This window comes from Solenopsis invicta, chromosome 8, assembly GCF_016802725.1.
Source record: "Solenopsis invicta isolate M01_SB chromosome 8, UNIL_Sinv_3.0, whole genome shotgun sequence".
NCBI lineage: Eukaryota > Metazoa > Arthropoda > Insecta > Hymenoptera > Formicidae > Solenopsis > Solenopsis invicta.
Window position 1 is genome coordinate 1,523,158 of NC_052671.1, and position 27,459 is coordinate 1,550,616.

Below are 27,459 nucleotides of genomic sequence, written 5' to 3' on the forward strand. Positions count from 1 at the left end.
TCCGAAGGAGAAACTAGAGTTTTTAAGCCGCCATAAATTCTCATACTTAAAACTCGCAAAAACCAGAAACACGATTCTCGATATGGCTCTGCTGCAAAACAACGTCGTTGTGCGTTCTGTATAATTCGCCAAGGCACTTTCTCTATATCGAGAAGTAAAAATAATGTCGAAATTATAATTTTGTGAAAGTCGTGAACACAAGTCGCGATCAGTTGATCACATCAACATAGAAGCATATATCACAGAAACGAATTTAATTCTATTTTTTCCGTCCGAATAAATCTTAACCGGTTCTTTTCTTCCGCGATATCAAGGCGATCTATTTAATCAGAATGCAGGAAACATTCGAGAAATGAACCGCAAAAGGTAAAAAGATTGCAGCTGGCTCTATGTATATGAAAACGCGCACGCGCGTATATTTTGTGCGAATGCGTGTCTGAAAAAGAGAAAGATAGAAGGGGTGAAAAGGGGTACAGGAAGGGAGTGGAATTGAGCACGGAGCAGTTATTATCTATCGCTCTCGTTACCACAGGTTGCTCGTAAACCGGCCGCATCAAGGGGATGGGGTGAAGTGGGATGGAGTGTAGAAGCATAGGTAGATAGGTAGATACCAGTACTCATATCGTCGTCATCGTCCCGTACTCGCATAGCACTAGGGGTAAACCCCCACTCCGCGCCATACTCATTGGTTACCCCTGTAGAATATCACGCGGAGTGCGAATGGACGGCTGTGTCTGGGGGGCTGTTCGAAAATCTCGGCTTGCCATTCTCTACGCTTGGCCGATCGTGAATGGAAATCAAGGCTGATACCCCGCCTCTTTGTGCTTACTTGTGTTAACTTTTAATTATATGTAGAAATTGTCTGTGCTATTCTTCGACGCAACTCTCATCTGTTCAGGATGGAACGAATAAATATGAGCATTTACATATGAAGTGACAAATGTCGTAATTATAGTCCTTTTAAAGAATATATTTTATAAAATTTATTCACAAAGTTACTGTTATATAAAAAATATATTTTAATATATGTAGTTATAACAACATGTATGAATTTGAAACTTTTTTAAACAAGATTGCTAGTACATTATGATCCAGATAATAGACATTATCTAAATAGTACGGTATACCTTTTATTTATTATTACATCTTCTATTAGTAAATTTAATTATTCGAGAAAAAATTGCTCAATAATTGTGATAAATAAAATATTATAAAAAAAAAAGATAGTAAATTTCTATCCATTTTACGCTTGTCAGGCAGGCAGCTCCCAAAAAGATATATTAATTCGCGCGCCGTGTATAGAAACCATAGTGGTACAAAATATGCGATTTCTCAAGGGCAGAACAGGTACACCTATGGATGCATACATCGTCGAGGCTGTGGCTGACGGGCCGGTGGATACCTCGCAGAGGGGCTTGGATTGAGATCGAGTCAGAGTTTTTTGCCAGGACGGCGTTGAGCGAACGCGAGTACGCGAAACCCCCGTGGAGCAACAGTGAGCTCGTCCCGCGACAGGGGGCAGCACTACCATCGCACTATACCGATATTGTGTAGCGTGTAGTTGCTACGAGCAGCCGCTGCACCAGGAACTCATAAATCTCCCGGGATATAGATGGCTCTAGTGTCGCGTGAGGTTGCAAGCTACCCCATGCAGGGTGCCGTGAAACGCCCTCCCGTCCCTGCCCTATCCCCTCACCCGGCCCACTTCATCGTTCCTCTCGCTCTCTCGTCGTCGCCCATCCATTCCATGACCGAATTACTGGAATCTCACCTTCCGGACCGAAGGTGGACTTTTCGAAACGAACGACGCTCGTTCATCAATACTCTAACTAATCAAAATGCATGGATATTTTGAACAGTATTCGCGCCGCGCCCTTAAAGATTCATTAGTACCAAATAAAACAATAGCATCTTCGCCGGATAAAATAGATTTATTTTTTAAATGACGAATTTTATCGGGAAATGAATAAGATAGAAGCGTCAGCGAGTAAACTAGAGTATTGTCTTGAACATTACTGATTTCAAAATACTTATTTTCGCTGATATTGCGATTTACAAATATAAACATGCGATGTTGTCAATAATTAATACACCTAAATGGTATAATAAAGAATAATAAAAGATAACAATAACAGCAACAATCTTCTAAAAAAATAAGAATTAGGTTTTTTGTGTACTTTTATTTTTTTTATCAAAAAACGGATTTTATTTACTAAATATTTGTAAAATGGAAAATATTTAAAACAATTTGGTAATAAGTAGAATACAGAAAAAATAAGTAAAACGATTTAATTTTTATTTCTTCCTTGTGCCCCTATTGTATTTACATTACAATAATAATCAATGTTCACAAATTTCGGAGAGAAATGTCATTTTGAATCTCTTTATGACAATAAGATAATATTAAAATAAAAAATATCGAAATATTTTACGCTCAGGTACGTTCGTCGTAAACCTGAAATGATATGCTGGAGCGTATTCACAAGGAGAGAACTTAAAGTAAAAATGCGATTTCATGTTCCTTCATGTTCACATTAAAAATCCCAAATCTTAGTTTTAGATATGCGGCGCCTTAAGTTTTTTTTTTTTAATTAAAAGCATGGGATTTTAATTAAACACTTGTCATACGTTCTTTTCAAAATTTGTTATCTCTAAAAGCATATTTTATTCGTGATCGTATCGTTGTACAAAAGTCTAGAATTTTTATTTTAAGATGAAACTTAAATTCAGCGCAATCATAATATTAATGAATAACGGAATTTTAGGATATGCAAAAAAGTTTGTCTTAATAATAAGAAAGAATTATATGTTGATATGACTGCAGGAAGAAAACAAGTATATGGAGTAGCTTGGAGGAAAAAGAGAGAGCTGAAAGAAAGGAGAAAAAACAGAACAAACGGAAGATCCAGGGACCAAACAGCCAGCCAGCTAGCTAGCTAGCTAGCCAGCCAGCCAGCCAGCAAGCCAGTTAATCAGAGAAAGAAGAGAAGGCGACACTGATGATGAATCACTCGTTAGAAATGAGTGGGAGCGAAAGAGAAAGAAGAAAAAGAAAGAGCAATAAGAAAATACCCATGCAAAAAACGCACCACGTCGGAACGCGCTAGAGCGAGTCGCTAACTAACTTATCTACACATCAGAGTCTTCGAGACTCGTTTTCTCGATCTCGCGAGAGCAGAGTTTTTTGAACATGTTAGACATTAATTGTAATAAAATTTAGAGGAGTAACTCACTAGTTTAATAGTTAAAAATATTTGCAATCACTTTATGAAGGAAATATATACATACACGTTTGAAATCAAACACATATTAACAAACGAATACGTATAATATGCACAGCATTCTTACTTTGGGAATTTAGGTAACAGTTTGTATTAACAAGTAATCCAAAATAAATTATAGAATAATAAGATTGTCGATAAGTTTTACAGAATTTTTGCAATAGCGATCGACAGTTAAATCATTGGAAACAATGCGTTACGAAAAGATAACGGTCGAGAAGACGTAACCAATCGCCAACGAGAAAACTGAATTCTTCCCGTGGGCATGTCGGACAAATCCGAGGGGTCGACTTGCCGTCGCCGAGGAAATTGGGTTCGTCTTACGAACCTACAGGAGAGCGCGAGTAAAAGAAGTTCCAGTATCATCAAAGAATGTCTCGACGCTGCGCGTTTATACGCGCACACCGATAGGGCTTATACAGAAGTTGCGTTCGCTTGGTCATGGGTAATGGTTTTACGAGCGTCAAGGGTGATATAAAGAAAATGAAAAACACACCGGCGCTGTTGCTAGCATGCACGGCGTATAACTAACTACGTTGCTGCCATGTCCCCTCCTTTCCGCATCTACTTCTTAAGTTTGTGTACAGAGAGGCGGACAAAATCCGCCGCTTCGAAATATCTTCCGCTTCGCGATTTCACTTCTAATATAAAGTATGACAATTAATCGCGTGCAACATCCAAATCATCATTGTATTGCCCATATTCCAGTTATTATATTCATTATTTCGCTTGTATATAACAAATATTTTCGAATAAAATAGTATTTCCTTGAAATCTCTCTTTATTTTCATCGTTAATTTGATTTATGTTGTTTAACTTTTGCTACAATATTTTGTGCGTTAAATAAAAAATTATAGCCCATTCAGTCTTTTCTCAATTTGCAAGTTATACAATCCATTACGTGCTCCGTAAAGTAACTAAATATATCCTTTCATGAATTTTTTGGCGCTACTGAGATGGTGCCAAGTCACTTATATCCATCATAATATTGAAATAAGCTTTCAAAAGTTTGCGTGGCAGTTCATTAAATTTGTTCCGTGTTGGCTCGCGTATCCGTAGATTTTATATAAAGAAAGGGGAAGGTTTTATGAAAGTTGAGTGGAGGGTACGGTAATGGTATGAGGTGAAAGATGCCAGCTAATTGTGATACACTCTGCGGGAAGTCGCGACGGTGAGCGAGATGATTGTTCGGCTATATAAACTTTAAAAGAAGCGGAAGTGCGCAAAGAACGCACAACAAAGCTCTCTCTCTCTCTCTCTCTCTCTCTCTCTCTCTCTCTCTCTCTCTCTCTCTCTCACTGTTTCTTTTTACTTTTTCCTTATATTATTGTATTACTTTCTTTATGTGTGCTTAGAACTTTTAGTTCATCGCATCCTTACGTAACACATAACTTATGTCACTTCTGGAAATATGTTTAGTCTCTTTGTAAATAACATATACCATGTGACGCTCGTTTATAAAAAAATACATGCAAGAAAGTTATCTTGTAATGCAAATTCAAATTATTTTCATCGCGGAATCTTAAAGCTTATAAACGGAAGGACGATAAATCGAACGGACGATATTTATCACGTAAGCACGGTCAAGAAATGTATTCAACTAGTTCTACTTTTATTCTAATGTGATATCGCGCGGCACGCATAAATAAGCTGTCTAGAAACCGGAAATATCCAAGTGAATATATCTATAGATAGCGATCGAATTAATTAGTATAGATAGTTTATAACATAGATACAATGTAACATTCGCACATGAAAGTTATCTAATTCTGTTGTCAGATCGAATACGAGTTCTTCTTTCGACTTAAAATGAGTTTATAGATAGTTTATTCGCTTCAAGAATGCTACGAGATTTATAGATTGTCTTCGTGTCTTGATTTATAGAGTTAATGCCAACGTTTCGTGAACATTATAGTTCATATTATCACGACGAGAAGCAACCTGATATCCGTGGAATTTCTAAAAGCATAGTTTATTAATTCCTTCTGTATAAATACAGCGTGCAATAATTTTCATGGTGTGCAATAATATTTCAATTAAAATTCATCATTTAATATACATTCATTATAAATATTATGCCACAAAAACTATTTTTCTAACTTAATATGAAATCTGATATAAGATAGAATATAATAAAATAAACCAAGATTTAATATATTATTTTTTATTTTAAACATAACAGAGATCCTTTTACAAATTTAATAAATATTTATAAGTAATTATTTCAATAATTATAACCGATTAATTTATATTTATAATAATTAACCAATTAATCAATTAACCAATTATACAATTATTGTGTTTAATTAAACAATTAAATAATTATTAAATTAATTTTACAATCAATCGGAAACAATGCCAAAAACAGGCTTTGAATTAGAGGTTTCAAATTAGATAACATGCCAATTTTAAAATAAGATTTTACATTGGTATTTTTAAACTCAATGTATACGCTAGAAATTTAAGGTTAATCACTTTAAACTCATTAAATTCTAAAGCACGTCGCACTTTTTCGAAACATATTCAATTATAAATATGGCGAAAGAGAAATTGCGTAACACAACTTGGCAATGTTGCAATCATATGACTAATTGTGAGATGGGTAAGTCATGTGTATCAGATATAATCAATCAGGCATAATAAACATATGCTGCATGTGCCGTTGAGTAGCTTCTCGAAAGAGGAAGAAAAAAAAATTATGTGGATTTTAGCTTTTGTATTGAGAATTTTTTTCTAGTCGATACAATGTTCTCCGCAGTTTATTTTATGAGCCGGCTCTCTATTATATAAGACAATAAGACAAAAAATAGACAAAGAAAAAAAGAGAAACAAAAGAAAAAAAAATCAATTCTCTGTTTTTCAGCTTTCTGTTTGTAGCTGTCTGTAGTCCTTTTTTTACATTTCTGAGCATTAAAATTCAGGCATTCCCAGAATATTTCTACGAATATATAAAGTTAGTCTTTCTTCTTCGCAAATTACAATATTGAAAGTTGTTTCAGGTTGTTCTAACTTTATTCCTCATTGTTCCAAAGCGATATTACTTCCTAACAATTCTCCAATAAAATAAACAAATTTGTTCTTTTAGTTGATCTCCTTTTTTTAATAAAATTACACAATTTCTTATTGCTATGGATGGTTCTAGTTGTTCCAAATATTGTTCCAAAAGAATAATTCCATTTATCTATAAGTTAAACGGAAAAATCGTGGAAAAAAAAGTAGTTTTTCGCGAAACAGATTCCCGGACGAAGAGTAAACGTATTTTCATTTAATGACACAAGTTGATACAAAAATCTATGTTTTTTGGTATTTAATGAGCAATAAAAGTAAAACGTGACGTTTGTGTCGACTTGTACCATTAAATAGAGAACATCCTACTTTATTACTTTTTTGATTAGTTTACATCTATACGAATATCCTACGTGATTCTCTAATTAAATGAAACCTTTACAAGAATTAAAATAATATTAATTTATCAATGATGATTATAAATATTATGATAAGACTAGAATTAGAAGAATTATTAACTTAAGGCAAATATAATAATGCAAATTACTTATCACATATTTTATTCGTTGGAAATACTATTATTTGTAATAAAATTTAAATTATATAATTATTGGATAACCAAAATATGCCTTAATATATTTTAATTGGCCTAATAATATATGTATTTATGTATACTTTATAATTATTAAATTAATATTTTTGTATAAAAATATGTATAAATATATTTATTACACCAACCAAATTATGTTAGAACATATTTTAATTGCCCTAATAATTATAAATCTTAATAATTTTATCGTAATAAAAAAATACGGAAATTAAATAATTTTGTAAAATATGCTAATGAAAAGTGTTACAATTTCTAAATACTTATACAACTGGCGGAATAGTTTCAATTCGATAAGCACTCAAAGTACAGAAACATGTTAAGATCATTCGATGAAATCGCAAAGCACAGTACCACGTGCAATTGGAATCTCGGAATTTTTCTAGGACAAGTGTGCAAGATAGGTCAGGGTCTGATTGCAGGAAGGAAGCAGTTAGGCCCGGTTAAAGTCGTTAAGCCAAGTTTACGAGGTGTTACCGGGAGCGTAACCTGTAAATCTCAAAGGCATTCGAGAGAGGGAGAGAGAAAGAGAGAAAACGCGTGCCAGTGGCCGCCCTTGCAAAGGCCGCGGAAGGGGTAATGGATATAACCGGGATGTAAGAACCGAGGTAAGACTACTTGAGCGCTATAAACGCTTTTATGGATCGTAAAACGTCTTCCTTTACAGCCAATAAAGATCCCTGACCTACCCGTTTGGCGAGTGAGTAACAGAACGCGCGCGCGAAGAGGAGACAGTGATCGCGCATCGATCAGTCGAAATCACGCTTTACTACGCAATAAAATCACGCGGCATCGTACTTTATTTTCTCTTCATGGGACTGCGAATCGCGGGTTTATTGGATTATTGACCGATAGCTCCGAGAATGCATTCGCGGAGAAAATGTGAATAGCCTTGCCGACTCAGCACGATGCGCATTTTATACGACACCAATACCTGCACACGCGCACATGGGCGCGTCGCGCCGATTCGACTCACCACGCCGAGAAACAGGAAGGTCGTGAGTTACTATATAACCACGTCGATAAAAACAAACCATAAAGCGCATTACGGGCGATCATCGAACTACCGCTCAATATATCCTGCTTGGTAGGTAGAGGCAACCGCTAAATTAAGTTTCATACCGACAGAGACGTCGGTAACAGAGGCAAAATATTATCGACCGAGTAACGCCGTTTCGTGCTGCCACCTACCATGAAGATGATTCAAGTGGATGTAAAATGAGTACCCCGCGGAGTATTACACGGAAAGATTCAAATTTTGAATGTTATTTTTCATATTTCACACATTTTACGCACATTTCCTAATAATTAATGTAACTAATGTAAACTTTAATAATTTTGTGTAATAAAATAACAATCAACTTTTATTATAAATGATGAACCAACGCTAAAAGATAGATATCCACGCCTTAGCCACGCCCACGAACGCGAAAGGCTGAAGCAGCCATAACTTAATCCAGAAACTGTTGAAACCGATAGATGGCATTGCCATTGGTTTTCATATATTATATGTGCACATACATGTAGAATATGAAAAAAAATAAGAGCTCAAGGTTTAAAAACTAATGTTTCTTAATTAAAAAAAAAAAAAAAATTTATTAATAAATTTAAAAATTGATCACTGTAGTTATAGGCAAATATAAGAAAACATTAATTAAATACAAATAACTTGCTCGTTTTTTATTAACTATAAACATGTTTTCTGTGCGCAATACGCTAAATTATACATTATACGTATATTACATACATATGTATATAACATTATATTGTATCTTATATATAATAATTATATTTTATAGAATTATTTTTTTCTAGAACAATTCTAATTTAAAAGATTTAAATAAATTTTTACGTGATAAAATTTTCTCTTGTTTTTTATATGTACACTATAGTGTTAAGAATATAAAAGTATTATAAGCATTTTTTTTAACACAAACGTGATAAGAATAAATCCAGACAATCCTAGTTTGATAAAACAATAAATGAGTTAATCTATCGACGTCGTCACAACCCATACATTGGCCATTAAAACTCTCCTAAATTGCTTTTTCATGTCCACAGACAAAATTTATCTTCGCATATATCTAGATCGACTCAGAAGCAAATCTACGTTTTATTTCTTTTCGGATAACACATTCGGAGAATTGAGATTTACATTTATGGAATTCTTTACTATAACAGCAAACATGTTTTCTACCTGATTTATTTATTAAATGTAATTAAAAAATATAAAAAGAATAAAAAAGATATAAAAATAAAATAAATAATAAAATATCAGTCACGGACAAAATATTTTTCAAATTTTAATTTCCGTTAAACAAATCATTTATTAAATTTCTATAATTATGGCAGAAATCTATTCTATTTCAAGAGTGCGATTACTCTGATATGGACGATTAAATAAGCACGATTAAATAAATATTACTGGCGGAGAGTTATTTAATCGCGATTCAAGTGGCGTACAATTACGGTGCAATCCAGAGAGTTAATCGAGGAATCGCTTCGCTGGCGTAATATTACGTGCAATCGGGACAAAATTTATGCCCGAACTTCTTCGTCGCCCGAAGATACCGAAAAAAGAGATATTAAGCGCTCCAGTAGGTTCCGAAGAATAAGGAGTTTCGATCGCAGTTCTGTGCCTTACGTATTTCTGCCGCAGACGTTTTAAATATTGTATTTTGAGAACTATATGTAATAAATTAGCTAGTTATTTTTTTTGTCAGCGTTTTCAATATATTTAATGTTTTACGTATATTTCATTAAAAAATACTTAAAATAAGCTTTGTCCTTCTTGTTTTATATAGTAATCTAAAAAGTTTCCAAAAACTAAAAAAGTAATCGATAAAAAATATTCACATTTACAAGAAAGAAAACGGGCGCGCAATACAACAGACAATCAGAATCACATACAAGCTGCTTTCAAAGTTAAACAAAGTAGTGTGAATATTTCTAAGATCGATTTTTTTTAGCTCAAATATAGGAAGAGTCGTAAATGTCTTCCAGCGGCGACAAAGATCTTTGTGAAAGTGTGAAAAAAGTAGAGACCTTTTTTTACCGTTGATATTGTCTCGTTCGACAATACAATCTAAAGGATCTATTCTCCGACAAGGGATAGTTGGCTTTCATGTAGAAATATAAATTATACAGGAAGTTTTTTTGTAATAGAGTAGCGAAATTGGTACCATTGTCTTGGTCTCTTTTTACCTATCTACGCTTTCTACTTTCTTTTTGCGTCATACACTTGCTTCAGACAATCTATCACTTCTAAGTGACTTTCTTTCTTTTAAATTTACATGCTTTGACAGTTTTCGATTCTGCGACTAAAAAAAAAAAAAAAAAAAAAAAAAACTCACGATACGAAACGTCGTAATTTTACCAGGATCGTTTAGAGCAACGGAAGCAAGCACAGCGCGATAAAACTGATAAGTTTTTTATTCGGTACTGGCAGAAACGACAGGATAAACGCGACACGATATTTCAAGTTTGCGTTCGTCGCTCCCTCGGGATGCACGTTCAGCGCAAGTTAAACACACGCGAATAGCATAACTTAGAAAATTATGAAGGCACGCTTGTACGCGGTTTATCCTCATTAAGCCCGCCGAGTAAACTTAATTTTAAGGCCGCTGCTGCTAAAAGCTTGAATCTCATTTTTAACACCGCTTTTAACGTTTATGCGACTATCATTTTTTTTAGTGTGTAGCACATAATCCTAATTGTTGCATCAAGCGCATACGTCTGCTCTGTTTGTCCACAAAGAGTGCTAAACTGCAGTTTTATATTCTAATATTATCTAATATTAAAAAATCTACGTGTATAAATGCCTCATGAAATTAGGATTGTCATATCTAAAATTTCAAAACTAAAACTTAGAGACCAAAAACCCCGGACATTTTATTTGCAACCCAGGATGCATACAAAAAGGTATTTATAAATTTGTTCTGAATAATTATTTTACATGTAATTGTTCATAATACATATGAAACATTCATATAAAACGTTTTATATAATACGTTTTATATAATATAAAATATTTAAAAACATATAATACATTAAAAAATAGTTTACTTGTTTTTATTCTGCAATTGCACATTATAAATCATTTAAAAGAATTATATTTTAATACTGAAATTATGGTGAATACGCTTCTGCGAGACGCTTCCCGGTTGGGCAATCTCCCAGTTTCCAAAAACAAGGATAACATTTCTTCTGGTTAACAATTTCAGTGAATAATTTTTCTTATGGAAGAATTATTTTTGTTCACTGCATTAACATTAAAACACTAGATTTAAACAAAGAACGTAAATTTTATTCTTATGTATTCTTTAACCGTTGAGAATTATTCATCCTAAAGGGGTGAGTCACCAGTCATATTCACAGCAACTTAATTTTAATAAACTTTAATATAAAACTGTTATATTGATTGTAATCTTTCTATGATGATTTTTCAGTTCTTACAAATGTATGTGAAAGTCAAAAACTCTATTACGGCTAACGGTTAACCATGAAAGAAAGTGTTACAATAATGAAAAAATGATCAGAAAAATCACACTTACCTTTAATACAGCTGTGTACATTGCGGTGCTAGTAGAGGGTGGTGTGGATTGGCGGTGGGGTGGTCAGGGGGGCTCCGATGCAGGGCGTACCCCTAGTTGCCCCCTTCTGGTCCCCCACCGCCCCCTTGTTGTTGATGCGCAACCGCCGCCGCTGCCGCTGCTGCCTTTTGCGCTTGCGCTTGCTTCTCCTGCTCGTTTAACTCCTTGATCGCTTGAATCTCTTTCTTCAACTTCATTCGCCGATTCTGGAACCAGATCTTGATTTGCCGTTCCGTCAGGCAGAGCGCGTGTGCCATCTCGATCCGCCTCCGCCTGGTGAGATAGTGGTTTGTGTGGAATTCCTTTTCCAGTTCCAAAGTCTGGTAGCGCGTGTAGGTCTGTCGGCCACGCCTGCGCATTCCGTTCGCCCCTACGAACAATGAAATCAGAGTTGCAACGAGCTGTTTTTGTTTATTTCTTCTCATGCTAGTTCTACCAAACTCCCGTAAAATTGCGGTTACTCCCTAATAAAACAGCGATTGAGAAGATGACAATTTTCAAAAATATATTAATTGACTCTTGTCATAGAAACGCATTGAAACAGACGTTGAGATAACGCGTTGAAAGAATTCTATTTTATTTCTCAAATAATAACAGCACATGAGTTATATCTCCGCGTAAACGTCGTCAAAGTAAAATTCAGAAAAAATCGATACTAAAAGCATGATAAATTTTATAGCTATAGTAATAAGAGAAATGCACATTAGCAAAATATTTGATGAGAATTGAATGTGTAGATTTCATCGACTTATCATACCCTTCCTGCTGCTTATCTTGTTCTAAAACAAGTTATGTTATCTTTATGAGCTGCCGCTTAAGATACTTATTAAAAGAGCATTCTAACGAATTTCTGATATCCCGCAGCGCTTTAGGACTGCGAATATCAGACGCGGCGATACAAACGAGGCTCGTGCCGATAAAGGAAATGTGTAAACGGCTTAAAATAAAGCGTGGCATGAGTCGTTCCAAGAGAAAGTAAGGGAGTATACGACAGCGAATAGGTACTGTTGAACAGTCACTTGGGTACAGTAGCGGAGTAAGCCCCGACGGTGGGGGCGCAAGCTCACCTTATCGGCCATTACTGCCTCGTAAAAACCCTCCCGTTTCACCTCTGCCACCGGTATCCTACCTAAACCGACCTCTCTTCTCGGCTGTAAGCAGCCTCCTTTTACTCTATTTTTGCTCGCATACGGTGCGTGCCCAAGTGCATAAATATCCATAATATTACGACTTTCGCTCTATCCTTTCGTGTTCAACTTCAATTGATCTATTTGAAAATTGATCGATAATAATTGCCATTGATCTGCAATTGATCAATGACTAGAAATGCATATTATTTTATAGTCTTTCAATATAATTTCTTTAAAATTTTCTGATAATTACCATTAGTAAAAATTAAAAACCTCAAATGCACGTTAATAAAAATATTTAACATGACAAAAATTTGAAGGTCTAAATCCTAAATAAGCTTATAGAATTACATAACTTTTGAAAGAGACATAATCTATTTTCAAAAATTTCGAAAATGTAAAAAGTCTACAATATAGCAATTTGTTTTCAAATATGCAAGACTCGTGCATCACAACATCCCCGAACAAATCAAATCGTTCAATAAACACTTCAAGTTTTCACACACAATCACACTTTGTTGATCTGTTATCAAAATGTACAAAGTCACACGGCGCATGACTTGTGCGCAGACAGCCATTGTATCCATATCATAGCGAAACAAAGTTTATATCAGCATGATGTTTGTTATCACGATGTAATCAAGTGCCCTGCCGTCCAAGCTACTATACCCTTCCGGATATTTCTACCCGACGAGAGTCCCCTTTTGTCACCCTCTGACACCCCCACGATTCTCACGCCAGGTTGTCATACCGGGCTCGCGTTGCGGGGAGGGGCGTGGAGTTACGACGCTACGTTTTTAACGGTTATTTGTCACGCGGACCCCATCGAGTCTGGTTCCCTTCCATTTCGGAATCTTCTATCAAACCTTCCTATTATCCCCGGCAGAATCATTCTCTCCATGTATTCTATTGGCACGCGTTCCGCAACGCGAACGCGGTAGATCAAGGTAGCGAAAGACTTTTTCGAACTGTGTAAATAAAATTTTAAGCGTCCTCTCTCTCTCTCTCTTTCTCGACGATCAATATTATTATACAATATTTAAATATTGTTCAATATTATTGTTCGTCTGTCTTAAGGTTGCTTTGAATTGTTTAAAAAGATATTGTATAATACAATTCTATCACCATTTAAAGATTGCTTTTTAGACAACTTTGGGTTAATTTCTCCTATTTCTTTTATATGAGTATACAAATAAAAACAATATGAAACACCGTAATATTACTTGTCGCATTTATATACTCTCCAAATTTCGTAGAATGAAACATCACTCCAAAAAATGAGAATTAAACTTATGCAATTTTCGAAGGATTTTTCACTCTACTTTTAAAGAGTACGTGTGTATCACATAATTCATAACAAATAACATTTTTCTCACGAGAAAGGTAAGGTTTATAACATGAAACAGTAAAGCATAAAACACAGGAAAAGAGACAACTTGAAAAAAGAGATATTTTACATTCTTTAGATTTTTAATTAATTGTTGTTTAGTTACTAATACAATTCTCTTTTATGTAATATTTTTTACATGTAGAAATATATGTACAAATTTTTTAAAAATGCGTAACTTATACTGATGCAGAAATTATCGTTTCTTCATAATTATTAACTCTCGTGCTTCAAATTCACGTATTACGAATCTCACGCCGCATGACGTCTCATCCATGAAATATCACGTACTAAACGAAATTAGGGGATGAAATATCAAGATTACCGCACTCCGCGTGAAGTAAAAAGAGATGCGCATAGCTGTTTAACCGAAGGGGTGTATAAATTTTATGCTGAGACCCTAAAATGCTTTCATTTGGAGGAACAAAGAAGAAGGAGATCGGCAAGGCATGCCGGGAGGGATTGGCTGGCTGAACAGCAAAGTGGGAAAACCGTAGAGCACGTTTAGAAGAGCGAAAAATATTTCGGTCGTTATTCACGCCTTTCTTGAAAAATGTTTTCCCGTATATTCTAAAAAATTTCAACCTCGCAGAAACCTTCGTCCGACGAATTGTTCTTCCAAAAGTCTGAGTTATAATGAAAAAGTTTAAAGTTGTCATATTACGAAATATTATAAGGGAGATAAACTTGTTTCTTTTATAAAAATTTTCTAAAAATTTTATTATATTATGAAATTTTTAAGTATTTATTAATTTATAATTATTTTAATTAGATTTATTCTAATCAATGTTCTCGTGTTGTCACAGAAAGCATACGCTGAAGAAGAAAGTAGTATCTTAAATGAAAAACAATACATTGAAAAGATCGAACTTGAAATTTTTGGTTTAAATGAAAAAAATTTCACCAAGTAATCAAATGCTTTTTTTCGGATTGTTGAGAACAGCTTCAAATGCGAAGGGGAATGTCGGTTGAAAGAGATCTGCTGAGTTTCGACGTATTCGACCATAAACTGAGGCAGGGAGCGACTTAACTGGTTGCCAACTCTAACAAGAACAGCCAATACGTTGATTGCTGCCGGAGATTTGCCGGTATAACTTTGCAAAACACGATGCCAAAGCTTGCCTCCGGTAACCCTCACTCCTTTTCCGCTTCCCTTCTGAATACGTGCACGTATATATATATACGAAATCGAATCATACATGGGACCAATCAAATCAAAGTAAGTGAATTGGGTCCATGAAGGACTTCCCAGACTTCCTCTTGAGATATATCCTGTAGGCTTACCCCTTCGAGTTTCCGCAACATTGGGCAGTTTTTGTACCTAAGACTAGCGATAAATCAATTGTAGAGAATCTCTCCTTAAATTACTTGCCTCTATAAATTAAATATTAATTGGTACTTCAATGTGAAAGAGTACATTACACAATGTTTTCATACAATCAGATCGAAATGTATTTTTAAACTATGATGAAAACAAAAAGATCTCATACAGGAAAATTAAATGATTATAAATGCTCCACATTCCTATAAGTATTATTATTGTGCATTTATGCGTTTCTAATTGTAATTATTTGAACTTAAAAATTTAAAAACTTTTAATTGTGCTAAATGATTTGCAAGTTAATAAAAAATATTTGTATAAAAAAAACATCAATTTAAGAGAAAAATGGTCATAGGCAAATATGTGGGCTTAATGCGTCTTTCTGTATTATAAATTAGTTATACCAGCTCCTTTTTAGTTATTTTATTTGACAATACTCTGTGCCTCTCTTGAAGCATATCCCATAACAATATTCCGTCTCATTTGAAACGCTATAGTCTGTTCACGTATCACCAGTTTCGGTCTTCCGGTGCCATCCGGAACGCGCTCACGCTCTCGAAGAACCCTGTTTGCACGCGGCACGGGAGTACCGAGGACACTTGGTATGAGGAACGCGTAGCTACGCAGCAAGATCGTAGCTCAACGTGGGATATACCCTCCTCCAGCCTTGCCAAGGTAGGTAATCCTCTCGGGGGCGTGAGTTACTGCCTAGCGTCCCTCGCGTTCTACTCTCTTCTCTCCCACCTTCTTCCATACCTCCCAGATCCCGACCCACGTCCCCCCTTCCCTTTCACGCTCTACCAGGACCTTCATCTCGTTTTCTGCCAGGGCTTCTTCTCCTTCTCTTTCTCTCTTCGTACTCTCTTTCCTCTCCTAGGGGGCTGGCGAGAAAGCACCGGGAGAAAGTTAGCGGGCGAAGGGAGAAGGTAAGATGTTGCTACGTGGCACAGCTGGAGCGCATTAGTCAACCGTAATTAATAAGTTATATACAACGGAGACTAACGAAGACCGCGGCGTTACACTGCCGAGACATCGTCTCTCTTTTAGAGGAAAGGCAACGCGACCTCTCAGGGTGTGACGACGGAAACCTCAACGATCATAAATACACGCTAAAAACCTGGCGGCATAAATAAACTAAGGGTTGACACTCGCAAATGAGGAACAGCAAAGACGTATATTTCTTCTACGGCTACCAGTAGGATTAGTGGTCAGATAAAACGCTTATAGAATTTAGCTGCATCTCATTGCTGCAATGTAATAAACTTAAAGTTTCTTACGCGCCAGCATTAAGCCGAGCAAATAATCCAAATTATTATAAGATATTAAAAAAGAAAAGTAGTCAGAGAAGTTAGGTTTGCTTAAAGTAATAAAATTCATAACTGCGCAAGATGTAAAAATAACACAGATATTAGCCGTTTATAAAAAATACTCATCATTCAACGAACGTATAAAGAAGTTATTGATTCAAAATATATTTGCATGGTCAAGGAAATTATCGAATCGTATATGGCGTGAAATAGAATAATCTTTAGACCTCGTGTAATTTGGGAATGCAATGTGATTTAGTAAAACCATCTTTATGTACGCGGTCCGATAAAATGATATAGAATGTATTGGAAGAAATTACGCGAAGCAAACAAGAATTTCCCCAGTAGCTAGTGGAATATACTATAAAAGAACCGAAGAAAGCTATAATCTATTCGAGAATAAGATATCAGTTTTACGCGTGATTACTTATGAATAAGCGCGTAAACACGCCGCGAGCAAGGTGGCGACTTTACTCCCACGCAAGTGAAGCATCCTGCTAAGCGGAAATAATGAAAGAGATGACAGAGATTTTCATACCGAATTCCGAATTACAAAAGTTGTTTGGAAATTTGTACATTACTTTAATTGCTATTAATATTTTTATACTTAATAACATTTTAAAAAATTACTTAATGCAAAATCATTCAATATAAATTTTCATTCATTCATATCATATAATAGCAATAGACTATTTGCAATCTATGAATGTACCGAACACGTTTTGAAATTGAATGATTTGGTAATCATAATCAATACATTATTGCTATTTATATATTCACTATCAAAATAAAACGAAGGTCAGGTATTAGCCATGTCATCATTCATATATTGTTCAAAATGTTACTCGTCCTCTGCGTTTTAATGGGGTACGTGACTCGGAACGTAGACAGAATATCATTAACGCGCTTCTGAGTTACGTGATTCGTTGTAATTCATCCATCGACGCATCCGATGACATGGAACGAAGACGCTGATTGGCTGACAGTCTGTCGAAGCACGCAATTAATCGCGAGCAAAAAATGGCCGGCAGAGATCCCGACGATAATTTTGCGTGTATTCCCTCAAGAAATTTAATTAACACACACACGCGAATGTAAGACGCCCTTCTTCTCTTTTTCATCTCTCGTTTCCTGACACTCGTACGAGAACGAAACGGAGGACGGAGGCGAGAGGAAGAAAGAGGAAACTGGGAGGAGAAACAGGAGGAGGAGGAGGAGGAGGAGGAGAAGGAGAAAAGGGGGGGAGGATACGAGGTGGCTTCTCCACAACGAGCCAGCTGCTACTCGCGGTAATCGTAATAATTATGCAAAGACCGAACGCAACGGTGCATCTCGAGCGAAAGGGAAGAGAAGGAGGACGCTGTGGGACGGAACATACAAAAGGAGCAAGCCGAAGTGAGATGGTGGAGATGGTGGTGGAGATGGCATGCAAAGGAGGCTCGGCATAGGTAAGCGAACCGAGCCGGTTGTAAGGCGACACCTCGCGGCTCCGTGTACATCTTTCTCCGTCTCCCTCGTTTCCCCTATTCAAGGGGGAAAGAAACAACCAACTTTCCCTTTCTTGTTGCTTTTCGTTTCCACGCCGAGGGTTTCCATTCCACGACGTCCTACCCCGAATCGTCATTGTTGTTTCCTCGTGCGAAAATCTCGCCGAAGAGAAACGATAGTTTACGATTTGACATATCTCTCATTGTTCCATCATGTTTATTTGGAATGCCTATCGATATTACAATGGCGCTATTTAGCAATGAATTTACGATTTTCCTACGACGTTTTTTTACCTTTTCTTTTTATGACTACGAAACGGATGCTTGGCAAAAGTATTTTCTTGAGCGTAAATAATCACCAAAAGAGGCGAGAGGCCAAAAGGGACATTTCGAATACGAGAGATGTTGGAGAGACCAATACAGGTGGGTAACGTCGCGACACCTAATGAAACGGATCGTCTGTCTTACTTACATCGCCATGCATCTATACGTCTCTCACACGCCTGGTAACACGCACACAAAGTCGTACGTGTGCGTATTCGCTGTTGTAAGAGGAAGGGGAGACATGGTTACCAGCGGGCAACCGACCCACGAACCATCCACATATATCTGTGTCCTAAAAGGAATTCAAGAATATATTTTACATATGCTTTATTGCCGCCTTATTTCCAACTCTACGGCCATGGCCCTCGAGAAGATCGCAGTGGATTCTGTGCAGATGCATTCCGTCTCCACGGAAATAAGCTGCGTGGATTAACGCGCGGAAATTTCACGAATTTTGCCGCGTAATTCCGCGATGTAAATCTTCCCCTTCCAGACTATAGGATGCATTATTATTAGTTCGTAAATGAAGTGGCAGTAATTAACTAATCAGCCGCTTCTGTAGACACCGCTTCTGAACATCGCTTCACTCTCGCTTGATAAATTATGAAGAATGTCTTTTAATGATGAAGCTTTCTGAGATATCTGACGTTCTAATTATAGAGCTACAGGAACGGCAGGGAGCGATGTAAATCTCCTACGTGTACCCTCGTGGCTACGTATCTCTCAGGGTAATGACTTAACTTAAACGCATTAATAAGTATCGGACTAGATGATTTGATAATTTGCAAGTGGGACTACGGATTGTCGGTGAACCTTTTACGTTCTTTTGCAATATGGGAGCTCCTTTCAGAGCGGAGCAAGACATAGAGGGCAGGTCTCCCGTTCATGCGATTCGACGAAGCCCCGGGGGGCCTACACCAGTATGTCCAAGCACAGCCTGAAAGGAAGGGGGCAGAGCCGGTTCCGACGAATAAGACGCCATCGCGCGTTTAACCCGCAAGAAACTATGATTATCGTCTGCTTCAACTGCACTTTGAATTTGGATTTTCGGAAACGGTACATTAGATAGCATCGCACTGCGCAATTACTAATGATTGCTACGGACAGGTTTGAAATTTTGTAGGGAGAGCAAATTATACTTGACGCGTCGAAAATTTAAAACGTGGCGCGCGCGATAATGACGGAGCGAGGTATTGCTCGCGTTTAAAGCGCTGCAAAAAGACAAAATCTTGCACCGCCGCATATTTCGGCGAGTTTTGAAAGTGCAAGATGATGACGCCATGACGCACAGTGGACTCGAATATAATATCGTTATATGACGCAAAATTCAAGGTGAGAACGCTACTATAATCAACGATATTTATCTTCTCTTTACCGCAACTGCGTCCCTAAGTTTCTAACGAATATTCGGTATAAAATGCAAAGTTACAGCGAAGAAAAAATTTGCTCCATTATTCAACGTATTCCAGTTGTAGTTTTCATCTCTCGTAGGCCAATGAAAAGGAGGGAGGGTTACAGACGGAAATACGGAAGAGGCAAGAGGCGCGATTGTTCCGTAGCGCGAAAATAATAATGAACTCGCGTAAATCAAGAAAGTTGGGGAGCGAACTACTCGCGGAATACTCCATTCACGCATATATCCGCAATACGCGAGCGCGAGCTGCCAAAAATGTTCCCCGGCGCGCGGCAACCTTTCTGGCATATTAAAAAGTCCGCCATGTGCGGCTCCCGGAATCCGGAAATAACGGATGCTTCGTGAGAAGGTTAAGGAGCGAGACAAATCAGGTTATCGAGCGTCGCGTAATGAGTTTCGCTTTATCGAGATGTCCAGAGCTTCGACTCCCCGAATCCCCGGACACAATATGGATTATCTAGATTTCGCGATTCCGCGCAAAAGGGCGAAAAAACGAAAAGGGTTAGATTCGGTACGGTTGCTTGGTGAATGGTTAGCTGTTGCAGGTTGGCCGATCTCTCGCGGTTAAGATGGACGAGGCAGCACGCTACGAGATCTTATCCAAGCGCAGCAACGGCCACTGAATCATCCGCTTTGAATAGGGCTTCACTCCCTATATTATATCTATAGATATATACTAACCTCATACCTACATCTATGTCCACAAGACAATATACCCGCTTTCAAGAGAGTATATTGGAAAAGAGTGTCGAAAAGTGGAGAGAAAAGTAAGATCAATCAAATACAAAGTTAAAAATATATCTTAAATTTCAATAATTTATTTTCAAAAAGTTTTTTCCCTAATACAAAATACTATCGATTGGCATATTTCAAAAAATATGGATTTATTTAAAAAGAAAGCGCAACTCTATACATGTACTAATAAATATAAAAAAGTAATATATATTTTTTAATATATACCTTTAATATATTTCTTCTTATTTTACAATTTTTCCCATATCGCTTCAAAGATGTAAGCTTAGTTTCACAATACTTTTAAAGCTTTAAACCAGAAAATGTATTATATTATTGTGTGATATTCTATTTGATAATAATGTGTGTAGTAGAATCTACTACATTATTATCACAATCCAATACTCTGAATTTTACAAAAGATATGCTCCAAGGTGTTTTATAAATTATCAAAATTTATAACAATATTCGCTAGAATTAGTATTCATTTAATTAATATAAATCATATTGTGTTGCACTGACTACTTTTGAGTCCTCAGTAAATACTTATAATTCTTGAAAACTGATAGCAAAGCAATTCTTTGGAACTAGCTAAAGGAAAATTAATGAATACGAATCGAGAAAAAGGCAATAATATAGGAATACGACGTTGTATTATATGATGAAGCAGAACTTTACATCATTGTAATGATGCGTTAGCCAATTACCTTTCTGCAACTTTCATAGAAGATATGTTGCCGTGATATAAATTACAAATATTTATTACACGGAGAAGATATACGATAAGCCATCCATACGAAGAGTAGATACCAACATTAATAGTAGATACCAACAATAATTTATGAAGCTCTTATCATGTCATGCACGTACATGAATCGTTTAGTACGTTCAATGACTTAACGCGATGCATTATTCCTCTCCGAGATCGCTAATTAGTGATAAATTGATTAAGTCGATGAAATATAACATAAGAGATAGGACACCCATCTATATCTTAAGTCTCACGGCAGTAGCCAACGTTGGCAAAGGTGGGGGGAATAACCCGGGCTGCGCTCGAAAAAGAGGTTCGTGCCGTAATTGTAAACATTGGATTAATGCAAATGCGCGCTTAAAAGCTTAATTGCTTTGATAAAGCATGGCGGTGCATTAAATTCAAATGCATGTAAATTAATTCAAATTTATGAGAAATAGGTGGACGCGGAGCACTTACTGGAAAAGAGGGAAAATAAAAATTAGTCCCCGCGGGGCCAGCCCTTGCGATGAGACTCTTTTTTCGTCCTACCCCCTTCCTGCCTCCTTCCCTCTCGCGCTACCCCCATGCCCACCTACCAATTCCCTTTACCGCGCCCCTCTATTTCGCCAACACGCCATGTTGCCAACCAGATTGGTTGTGGTGCAAGTATCGCCGATAAATTTCGTCTTCGGCTTTCGTCTGATAAATGTCGAATTTTAACACATCGATCGGCTGCGTCGGTAATTAACAAACGCAAGCTTCTTCGGATGCTTGGGTTAATTAAGAATAAAAATTAATAAATGTTTTGTAACAAGCGCAATTAATTGGAAATTGTTTGATTATATTAGCAATTGCAATTTTCTCAACAAATATACATCCAGTAATATTTCTCACACTGTTAAATACTTTATAACTATTGATTGAATTTACAAATTCAAATTCATGTTTTAAATTGGACAGTTTGCATATTTTATGTTAATAAAGTATAGACAGTTTGTAATCGCAAATAAGTGAAACTTTTGTAGCTTTCAGTTTAATGAGGAAAATTCTTTCATCAATATTGCACGTCTATTAATTAATAATCCATTTTACTAATTATTCTTGCATTCCATAACCGCGATAATAATTCCTCAATTTTTTTCCAGTTCTGCTTTAGATAAGCGCGTTTTACAAGAACTCGATTCGTGCTATCGAAAACCAACTAATCATTGACACTGCGGCAACTTTATAGTTGTTACTCACTCTCGCACCACGGTTACTCTCCGGAGGGATTACATAAATTACATCGGAATATTATCCCTGTCTATACAACAGATTGATTAACGATAATGTATGATGTCAAAAGGATGTTTAAATTAGCATTGCGCAATTTTTGGGTTTTTACAACATGGTGAAAATTTTTAATGAAATGCCACTATACAAAATGCTACGTAATTCAAGATTAATGACAATTGAGAAAACTGTATTTAAATTAACTTTCATAAACATCAAAAAAGCCACACATTGTTTTATGACTAAACTATATAATCTTTGATCAAGTTTGTAGATAATTTTTATTTTTATTTAAAGCACGCACGTATGTGTATGTGTAATTACTATGTTACTAAGAAAATTCTCGAAACATTGAAAAGAGCAACTAGAAAGATTGTGTGCCTAAAGAATTGCGCGACATTACAATATCATTACTTTGAAACTTGTGAAAAGATGCAAACCACTAGGTAGTAGCATAATGCACGTAAGACATGAAAACTGTTGACGGTCAATTTTATTAATGCTAGAGGTAACTTGATTCAATCGATACGTAGTTAAACGTTAATAAAATTACTGCTGTAAGCTGCTGTAATCACAAGCCCTACGATAAGCTGCTTGTATCACGCTATTTGCTGTGATCATCGGCAGTCTCGTTAATATTGTGCGCACGAAATGTTGTTAAACCACAATTCTAATTCAGGAAAAAATGACATTTTTCATTAAAAAACAAGTTTTCATTATTTGAAATATGGAAACACTAATAAATATAAAAATATCAAAATTCCTCTGAAAATAATGCAGCAGTGATTAATGCCATAAGCTTGAATCAAGAATATTTTGGTTTTTTTTAAGAAACCAAATTTTGAAGTTTAAAACTTAATATAAGAATATAATTTTAGAAAAAAAAGACATTTAGAAATAAAAAGAATATCTATATAAGATAGATGTGTATCTATAAAACATACTCCAAGAAGCGATCGTAGATGTTTAAGTTAAACATAGTAGCACGCAGTGAATTATCTAGATATAGAAATCCAACGTAGCTAATCATTACATTGATCCACATCCAGTATATTGAGTTGTTGTAAAGCTATCTTTAGTGTTTTCTCACCGATCGCATTTTCTAACGCATTCGGTACCACCATTATTATCGCATACTCGGTTGCCTTTCCGTTTACAGTAAACGAGACCATTTATCCGGTTTTACTTGTTTTTCATAATGCAATGTAATTCTTCGCCCCATTACTTGCGGCTTTACCCTCGTGGCTATTATCGCTACTCGCTAATTTGCGAAAAACAGTAATTATGTTTTCTTTTTGCGGGAGAAAGAGAACAAGTGACGACCAAAACGTGACGTTGTGTGTGTGTGTATGTGTGTGTACCGCGCTTTTATCTTTTTTAATCAACGGAATTTTATCATTTACCGATAGCCAATTTTACGTAAGCGCTATCGAATCACAAAATCTTTGTAAGACGCGCGAGTAAACTACTCCTGTAGTAATTATTTCCGTTCCGATCAGTCGAGCGCGGCTCGCACCATTCCTTCACTATTATTCACTTTCTTCGCTTCCACCTCTTCGTCGTCCCTTTCCGCAATTACATTCTCCGGGTCTCTCACGAAAGTATGGCTACGCGAGTTGTTTAAAAGTTCTTTCCGCAAATTACTGGTTATCACATCCATGCAGTTATTACGTTCGTCGATGCGGTAGCTTTGTGTTACCTCATTCATTAATTCGTCTTTCTTAGTATTCCTGTTCCCTTATGTATTAATTACAAGCACTGGCAAATGATGAATTGTACGATAAAATGTACGAGAAATGTAAAGTCTGCATTGTTTAAATTACCATTCTGACAATTATTACTATAAAGTTGATGTAAAATAGTATTTTAACACTTATAATATGTATATTATAACGTTGCGCGCAAATATAATCTTGAATAATTTTTTACGTGTTATCTCTCTTAATAAAAAAAAATATAAGTTGAGAGAGAGAGAGAGAGAGAGAGAACGAGATTCCAATGGTCATGTCCCATTCGAAATACGACGCGGAGAATAGGATTCTACCTGACATAGAGGACGGCACGGAAGATAGAACACGAAGAAGAGAAAAGGGATAAAGAAGGACCGGATACAATGAAAAAGGACATCTAAACGAAGAGTGAGAAAGAGGGATGAACGACAAACAGTTGAGGAAGGCAACCATGTGGACGATGGAGGGAGAAAAGAAGACTGAAAGGCATCGCGAGGCGAAAGAGTGAAGCACATGTGAAGCATGAAGAAGAAATGAGGGGGCAGTTGAGAAGACAGGAAGGGGGGATATCAAGAGCGGACCTCCCAAGTTGCGGCGAAATGGCGGATCATCATCGTCGCGTCATCCGTGAGCCGAATACTCTTGTATCACGGTTATTAAACTGCCTGATACATTGTGTATTCTGCTCGTCTCCGTGTTAAAAAATTACTGAGCCAAGTACCTGAAATTCCCACTTGTAGCATAAACAGGTTTTACGTTGCTATACATTTTTTTAAACCGCAAACTTCCATAGATTTTGCAAATAAATGAATTTGGAAATATATTGTGCATTATATGTTTTTCATTAAAATACGAATAATTTATAATGCTGCGTTATGTACATAATTTCATAATCTATTCGTTAAACTATTAGATTATTAACATTTAAATAGAACATGTTAACATTTATAACACTTTATAATTTCTATAACGTTTACAAGATTTATAAAATAATTTTAAAGGATATTTAATAAATAAACGATAATATGTAAATATCACAGAATAAGTGCTCAATTCGATATTCATATGATATTTATATATCGTACTTTATATTGACAAAAGTAATGATACAACTGATAATTATATAACTTGTGCAAAGTAAATTTCTCCTTTTAGCAAAGATTTATAACGGAATAACGGTTTTCTCAATGTATCTCGAAAATACGTCTTAATAAAGCGAGCACACACACACATACAATGTCGTCATTTCTTACAGTTCATCACTATTAAGTCGCAAACGAAGCTACCGTAGATACAAGTGGCCGACAGATGATATTGAACCAACAGATATTAATTTTGGGGATGTACGAAATATTTCCGGACTGGGGGATTCTGATCCCCAGGCGTGTAAGGGGAAGATAAGGCACGGCGTGCCTAGCTCATAATCAATGGCTGTCGAGCAAAGTTATAACATGAATGACAAATAAATTTTCCCAAACTTACGTCTGCGTAATGTTTCTTGTATAATCACGTACCATAAATTATTAATTCACTACAGAATATATGTTTGATGTAGAAAATACTACAGTACGTAAGAAATTGATTTTTAATCACTTATTTAAAAGTAAAAACCGTCTTACCTAAGAATAAAAATGTACATATTTTTATTAATATAAAAAACAGCGATAACAACGAATATCAAAAAAAATATTATAGGCAATCGAAACAGACTAGAGTGACATAATGCAAAGAAATTAACTTTATATTATAAATATTATTTGATTGACAAATATATCGAAATTATAGAAAAAATGTTAGAACTATGTAGGGGATATTCACATATTTTTCATACGACGCAGACACTCTGACTGTCACAGTCAATACTTTACGAGTTTTCCGAATAAATTGGTAATTGTAATTCGATGGAGAGACTGATCAAGGAAATTGTTGCGGATGTGAATGCTATTGGCACGTGGAAGAACCGTAATATGATACGCAGTACCACGTGCGTCTCTGAGGATGCAACTATAACGTTTGGGGAGCTGAAACTCCCCATAGGCTACGTTTCCAGAATGTCGATGCTTACATCTGCCACGTATATAAAACAACGTGGAAAAAAGAAAATATATCATTTTCATACCATTTTCTCTTTAAAATCGCGTTATTTGCATTTTAAAAATAAAAAAAGAAAAAAACAGCTTAAATCTCGTTAATTATTAATACCTCTTTCGAAAACATTTTTAAAAAATTTTATATGAAAGAATTTTGAATTTGTCGTAAACCAATACGTCGCATCTGTGATTTTTGATCAAGCTTTCGTCCCTTCTCACAACTGAGATATAGATTTTATGAGTGCAATCATTATGAACAAAATTCGAAAATCCCTACGGATGTTCTGGCAGAATGGCGTCATCGTACGCCATATGCTGCCCATTTTGGTGATATTCGTCGTCCGTTATGGTGACCAGACGGCGAATAAATCTTGCGGTACCCTTTCAAAGGGGCGGTCTGATCGGAAAAAGATCGAAATTTCGAACGCAAGGGAATTATGGCCGCTGGTGCTGTTCTAGAAATTAAAAAATCGTGACTTACTCTTTCTCAATAATTAAAACGATAAAAAATTGATATAATAAAAATTAAAAATTATTTGACGGACAAATATAATTAATACTTTTATAATGATTCTATTTGGAAAAAACCTATACTTATGCTAAATCAATAGTTGAATATATTGTTGCCTTTATTCGCAATGCCGATCGATAATTCGGAGCTCGATTGTGTTGCATTTCGTACGCAACTTCACGTAATAAACTGATGTTACTGTGCACTTTGACAGTTGTAATGTAATATTATTTATAAAGTTATATTGTAAGTTTTTATGTGTTACGAGATGCTTTCAATTTTATAACGTTCATGTACGAAACGCTTGAAGAAAAAACTTTTAATAGAAGAATGTTTTTTTAATCTTGCTTTGTGCACCTTTAACCGCGCGCTGGCTCTTGGCCTTTGTGATATTGCGTTTTCTAATTTCAAGAGTCCTTAAAATTGAATATAAAATCAAGACTTTTAAAATTAAAAAAATCAATATCAGAAGAATCAAAAGATAAAAAGCGTGCAATGTGCACATCTGCGTTATCTCAGTTATGTTAAAAAATAC

At 35.9% G+C, this 27,459-nt stretch overlaps 1 protein-coding gene across 2 annotated transcripts in view; it reads right to left on the reverse strand.

Moving 5' to 3' along the window:
• LOC105192848 (homeotic protein ultrabithorax) overlaps positions 1–27,459 on the reverse strand; it is a 108,420-nt gene that overhangs the window by 13,626 nt on the left and 67,335 nt on the right. For both annotated transcript variants that reach the window (XM_011157107.3, XM_011157106.3), the window contains exon 2: positions 11,448–11,856. In XM_011157107.3, coding sequence (XP_011155409.1) covers positions 11,540–11,856 — 317 coding nt within the window. In that variant the 3' untranslated portion in view covers positions 11,448–11,539. The remainder of the gene's footprint in view (positions 1–11,447; positions 11,857–27,459) is intronic.